Below are 6,790 nucleotides of genomic sequence, written 5' to 3' on the forward strand. Positions count from 1 at the left end.
AAAAGGAGGCAGCAGACGTGGTCTACTATTAATCAGTGTGCTTTTCCTACCAGATGAGCATGTGAGATGTTTTATCCCTGAGACTGTATTTTTCCATTTTGTTACATGCACTTCAGACTGAGATACTGAGCCAGAATTAGGTCTGTCCTCCAGCTGGTTTGCATTGCCAAGCACTGTAACGAAAAGTAACTGCGCACTTTGTAAAATGCATCTAGGCAATCAGATATTTTGCCAAGAAATTTTACTTATAGGTTTCCTGTTGGGCAAACTCTCTATCTATCTGTCTCTCTGCTATCTCCATTTGAAAGGAAAGTGTTTTGTCAAAAGGAAACAAGGACACCCTGGAGAGTGGAGAAAGCGGGGTGCTGTACTTGCTCTGAGATACAGAGCAGCACGATGCAGGGACACCAAGAAACTCCACAGCCCCCCAGGACGCTGGAGCTAGACAAGCTGCTTCGTCTCTGAGCTGCAAACCACCCCCATCTCTACCATGTACCCTCTACCGCTTACACATATAAGATGCTGAAGGACCTGGTAGAGAATGGAGAAAATGACGACTTCTCTGAACGTCAAGTTTCCCCACTCCGCTTTCCTGCTGGTTTTTCTGCCCTGTCAAGGCAAAGCGCTGGTACAGAAGAGGCGGCGGGGAAGCGGGTTGCCCAGCTGGGCGCCCGAAGGAAGCTGTGAAAGGGGCTGGACGCAAGTTGCGTCAAGTGCAGCAAGCATGTAGATGGGAATATTAAAAGAATATTTCAATTGTTCCCAAGTACAGTACTTTTTAGTGCTGTTTGCTTAAAAGACCATTCATCAGAAGTGAGCTACTTAATCAGGTGATGTCCTTTTGGTAATACGGCGTGCAGTTTGGTTTAGACACTAACTATATTAGTTAGCTCCACCTTGAGTGGGGTCAGATCATTCAGCAGAGAATCTAGTTAGTGATTTATGTTCTACATCTCTACTAGCCACGGATCCCCTCTTACATACTAAAAGAGTATTTGCACAACACACCTGAAGGAAAGGATCTTTTAATCTTATGTGCAGGGGGACAAAGTAAGGTGCTGGCAAAGTGACTTATAGATGTTGCTTCAGGAAATCTCTGCCAGCACTAGGAGCTGAGTGATCCCCAGCATGGCATGTTAGCCAGAAGACCTTCACTAAGTGCTTCATCTAAAGCCCATCACTGTTAATGGGATCACAAAAGAAGTTAGTCCTGATATTTAACAAAGTAGAGGTGTGCAGGTCAGTAAAAATACTTGGGTTAGTGTGGCTTGGTAAGTTCCCGTTCATCAGGTTGACCACTCTGGGCAGGCATCTTGCCTACTGTGAGGTGAAATGGGTTTGCTTAAACCACATTTGTATTTTACTTTGCATTAATTATGGGTTTTTTAAGTGAGCATGTTTCATTTTGTACTCCCAGCAGTCCGGGAACAATTCATGTGGTTATTTAATGTAGTTCCCTTCATTATGTTCCAGTTGTATTACACCACTTGATATTTTTCTGAACATACCCTGATAATACGTACTAGGTCTGGTGTATTTGTGTCATCTCTCGGAAGAAAAATCTTAATTAAACTGCTAGAACTCTGCTATCTTATTGTTTTGTGACATTATTAGGATCCTGACTTCAAGCCCCCAGACTTTGAAATGCATTCTCATGTACTTGTGAAAGGCCAATACTTTGTTTAATTAATGTCATTTATGCTTATTATGCCCATGAATAAGTTATAAGCATATAGCTAGTTATATTGTTATACCAATTATTAGTTATAAGAACAATCTCAAGATAGCAAAGTGCACTCTTGAAAATCAGTAGCAAAAAAGAACCCAAATAAAAGCTCAGTATGTGGTTGTGTATCATCTGTCGTGTTTATAAAGCCGCAAGAGCCATTTTAGAGCAGTAGCAGACTGCAAGAGGGCTGTGGGACAGAGTGGTTTTTCTAATTGCCTTTGCACCATGACATTTCTGTTTGCTATACATTGCTTTCATTTTTGTTTAACAGTGATGCAGTTTGGAAAAGGAAAGTCCTGTTACTATCGGTTCCTGACCAAAGGGCAGCAGTGGATATGGCTGCAGACACACTACTACATCACCTACCACCAGTGGAATTCCAAACCCGAGTTCATCGTTTGCACGCACCTGGTAGTTAGGTAAGAGCAAGCACCAAACACTTCACTATGTATGTCCCATGTGCTCATCCATTATTTTTTCTAGTTCTGTTTTGTGTTAGCCAAATATTTGCTGTGTATATTGACGTGCTAAGATGGTGTGTAATTCTATAAAATTATTATGACAGGGAACATGGGGAAAAGCATAATGTGTTTTCATTACTCTCTTTTATTTTTTTGCAAGCAGGCCAAAAGCCTGGAAGCCACCGTTGGCCAAGTCTATCAGTGCGTTACATTCCCCTTTTATCCCTAGCGATGGCATGGCCGTAGGAAGAATTAAAGCTGTTAAGAGTCAGATGGCTTTATGGGCGTGAATGGGATCATACATCTCCTACAAAAAACCTTTTGATCAGAACTTTAAATATTTATGACTTGAAGTTAGCTGCTGTCCTGCTAGCCTTATTCCTCACCTGAAATTCAGCCCAGGATCCCCCCCTAGTGGGAAGCTGCTTCTGCTGGGTTGCAAACCCGCGCTGGAAGGCAGCGGGTGGGTGGGATGCTCTGTGATACGCACCTTCTGGAGGGGAATCTGCTTGATTACCACTGTCATCCCAAAAAAGATTGTGTTAAGACTGACAAAATATTTACTGAAGGGCTTGAAAAATAAGGACATACTGGTTTGCTCTATTCGCTTGAGTAAACATATTGCTCGCTGCGTCTTTCTTTACTGTCAGGAATCAATTTGTGGATTTTTTTCTGGTCCCCCTTTTTCTTGTCAAATACCTGGAAGAACAAACACTAGTAAACTGGGATATTCTGAAACACAGGCTGAGAACACCTTACACCACTAAAAGGTGTGAGTGATCAGAGCTCTGTGTGCTGATATAAAGTACGTATCAAGTGTTGTCGTCAGCAAATGTTAGACAGAGGGATTGCTTCTGAGTTGCGTTGCTTCGGTCGTCCTTCAGGGAATTCGGCTTCACTTTGAGCTCTGAATTTATTGTCCATGAACTTGTTTCTTCTTTCTGCTTCCAGTGCCTCTTAAACCTAGTGTTATAGTCCTAAATAGATTTTGAAATTCAATTCTGTCTCATATAGTTAAGGTTTAGAATATATTATTGAAACACAAAAGTTGAAATGTGATTTCAGGAAAATTCATTGCCTACAATGATATAAGTGAGTTCAGTTCAGCAACTTTTCTTGCCTCCCACAAAGGTTATGGCCCATTAATATTTCAGCACCCTAAATTCTGGCACCTTTCAGTGCCCACGATCCACAAGCACTCAGAGAGTCTTTAAAACATCCTCTCCAATTTATCCCAATGGTGACTCATGTGGCATCCTTTACTGTAAATATTTTATTATTTAAGAGAAAAAATAATAAGGAAAGTAAATATACACTTTTAGAGGCACATTCCTGGGGATTCCTGCACCTCGTATTGCACCTGGGCAGCTGTCGGTTTGTATTCAGAGCTTCTACTGGAGCGAGGGACGTTAACTCTGACGTAGCATGCCGCACGGCGCGGTGCGCGCCCTCAGAGAGAGGGGACCTGACCCCCTCCTCCCCAAGGCACTGGGTTAGGTCTCACTGAGCTACCGTGCAACACGCAAAAAATTGATTCTTGATCATCAGCAGGTTAGAAAATGAATGTACATTTGCTATGGCAGTTTACCTGCACAAAACCTGGAGGATCATTTTTCTGCCTGATTGTGGAAAATGGGAATCTCCTTTATTAGGAAAGTTGTACTGAGGACAAAGACACCCATTTTGTCTTCAATAACCAAGTGCATTTCGCTTTTAAATTCGTTTTCTTGAAGGCGTCCAGGGCCAAAATTTGCAAAGGAGTGTCTACGTTTGTGCTTGGAATGATTAGTGCAATTAATCATATAGGCTCTGCAGTCCTGGGTGCAGTGGGACTGGGACACTGCCCTGTTGTTCCTAATCTGTGGATATTCAGCATGTGCAGTCATTCACAGATTGCAAGGCTGGATGATGATGTTCCTCTAAGCACCTTGTATATGAGAGAGTGTGTGCGTGTGCTGTGCAAAGCTTGTGACTCATCATGAAGACTGCATAGTGACCTCTATTGTAGGATAGCTACCATACAGTAAACAGTATCCAGACTGAAAAACTGGATTTTAATTTTTTTTTTTTTTTTTTTTTTTTTTTTAGTTATGCAGAAGTTCGAGCTGAAAGAAGGCGAGATCTTGGCCTTGAAGAGTCATCAATTGAACTGGCATCCTCTTCTCTAAAGGTACCATGTCCCTTCACAGTTGAATGAGTAGGTGTTTAAATCAAACTGAGTAATCGCTTACCAATTTTAGAAAAATATCTGGTTTTTCTTCTCCTTCTCCTTTACTCCCATCTCCTTCCAGGCCTTCAGCTGGGTTATAACTCAGGCAGTCCCTGAGAAGTTTTCCACTGCATGGCTCTAAACTGCCCGTCTTGGTTCAGGCATATAACTGCAAATTCAGCAGTTGCATTGCTGCTGTTCTGCTAATCATTATCTTTCTTAGGCCATTATGCAAATGATGGGTTAAACCACCTCAGTTCAGAAGCAGAAAAGTAGAGCTGGAGCTGGAGGCTAGATTGCTGTACCTGTCACCGTCAGTAAGGCACAGAGGACCCGAGCGCAGGGCAGTACCACATGTTTTGTTAATGCCAGCTCGTCACTGATACTCAGACGAAGATTGGAAGTGAAGGGAAAACACTTATTCCAGATTTCAGCTCTGTTTACACCATTGGGCAGGATCGCATCAAGTGTAGGATTGTGACCAGAGCAATAACTTTCATGGCTTGAATCGGTCTGGCATCCCAACACACCTGCCCAGTTAACAAAGTCATTTTAATTACTTTTAAGTTCTTCCTCTCAGTAGTTTACAGATAAGACCAGTAATCAAAGTAATTTCAAGTGGGTGTAATTATCATTCCATTAGCCTCATTGCTCTTCAGACATTATTTTATAGAAGACATTTATGGGATGTATAGGGGAAGCTGTCCCAGAGAGCTTTTGCACTTGAGCAAGGACTGACTTGCAGACGGCTGCTTCTCTGTCACCACAGCACGCTTCTCTGTCTTTTTCCCCTTTCCATGTGATAGCTGAGATATTTTTCTGCAGACCTTAAGCTGCATCTGTTGATGTAAGGCAGCTGGAGGAAAGGCAGAGCGATCACTCCCATTGCTTGATCTTCTGGAGGGGAGTGGGAAGCTGGGGAGCTCCCTGGGAGGGTGTGGGGAGGGTGGTGGCACGGCCAACATGGTCACCCACATCCTGCCAGTGAAACAGTCTCCTACTACCCAACAGTTATGGGCTGTTTGCCATAAACCATCTGCCAGGTGGCATCTGTCGTTTTGGTGTGACAGCTCCAAAGCCGTTCATATTCACTAGCTTAGGCTGTTCCCCTCTGCGGATGTACGGCCGGGTTCCTGCCTAGAACAGCCTGCTGGGAGCGACTGCTTGCCAGGGAGCGGCGAGTGGGGTTGCAGCCCTCAGCATCGCCCGGTACCTGTCCCCTGCGGGAGCCATTTGCTGTAGGTTCTCCTAGGGCTGCAGCTGACGTCCCCGTGCCACTGCTCCATGACCCTTCCCAGCCTTGTCTCTCCATCTCTGCCATGAATAAAACCATTCCCCAGCCAGCTCCTCCTGCCGCCTTCATTCGTTACCTCTGCCACCACTCCACGGCCAATGAACTGTGACATGCCTGAAGAAATCGGGCAGAAGGAAGCTAATTATAAAAGCATACTTCCATTTGCACACAGCTCCGCGGGCAGGAGAGCGGGAAGGTGTGGGGCACAGTCAGCAATCCCCGCGGCATTCACCCGACGCACGGTGCTTCCCCCCCACCGCCGCTCGCTGCTGTCAGACCCGTGTCCCGGGACAGAAGTGCGTGGCATCGCCCCAAAGCTGGGGATGTCTGGGGTGTGATCCTGAGGGTCCTGCCTGCACAGGGATACCTGGAGGCTTTAGGGTAAACGCTGAGGGGCAGACCGAATACTGCACCAGGGTTTGGTGGTGTGGTGCTGCAGTGCTGGCCCTCCACACACCCAGTCTCTTATTTTTGCTCTGCAAACAAGCGGTCAGGGAGGTGGAGGTCCCCCCTAGTGCTGTCCTCTCCTGCTGACGGTCTCGCCGCTTGTGCTTCGCTCCCCGCAGAGCCACAGCAGCTACCTGGACGTGGGGCAGAAAAAAAACGCCAGCCGGGAGGGAGTGTCGTTGTCGTCCCACAGCTCCCGGCGCTCCTCGCACACCGCCCTCTCCGACTCCGCCTGTAGGTGCCAGCGCGGCCGGGGGTAGCCCAGCGCAGGGGCGAGGAGCGGGCTGGAGGGCAGAGCAGCCTCCAGAATACCGGGGTTCGGCGGGGAGTCACCGAGTCAGGGCAGGAGGGGGGTGCTCAGCACCGGGACCGATGTACCGTGCCGTAACAAGTTATGGTACGGCAGCAGAGCCTGTTGCCTCCTCCCTCTTAGCCCACTGCCAAGGTGAGAGCAGCTTTCCCCCCGTTCGCTACCACCTAAGGATTGTGGTTATTTGCCTTGGCTCAGGGGACAGGAGGTGACTCGCTAAGCTGAAGCAATTTGATTGAGCCCCGAACCTCACTGACAAAACTCAGGGGGCTTTTCTTGAAATACGTGCCAGGGGGAGAGTGGGAAAGCTCGTCTGGAGATACCCGTGGAGGGAAGGCTG

General features: G+C 46.5%; 1 protein-coding gene across 1 annotated transcript in view; it reads left to right on the forward strand.

The window, feature by feature from the left end:
• LOC104075927 (neuronal PAS domain-containing protein 2-like) overlaps positions 1 to 6,790 on the forward strand; it is a gene marked incomplete at its 3' end in the record, with an annotated part of 26,616 nt that overhangs the window by 13,181 nt on the left and 6,645 nt on the right. Inside the window, exons 10-12 of the mRNA XM_009576596.1 lie at positions 2,001 to 2,148; positions 4,279 to 4,360; positions 6,260 to 6,374. Coding sequence (XP_009574891.1) covers positions 2,001 to 2,148; positions 4,279 to 4,360; positions 6,260 to 6,374 — 345 coding nt within the window. The remainder of the gene's footprint in view (positions 1 to 2,000; positions 2,149 to 4,278; positions 4,361 to 6,259; positions 6,375 to 6,790) is intronic.

Source organism: Fulmarus glacialis, unplaced genomic scaffold (assembly GCF_000690835.1).
Source record: "Fulmarus glacialis isolate BGI_N327 unplaced genomic scaffold, ASM69083v1 scaffold12604, whole genome shotgun sequence".
Classification (NCBI taxonomy): Eukaryota; Metazoa; Chordata; class Aves; order Procellariiformes; family Procellariidae; genus Fulmarus; species Fulmarus glacialis.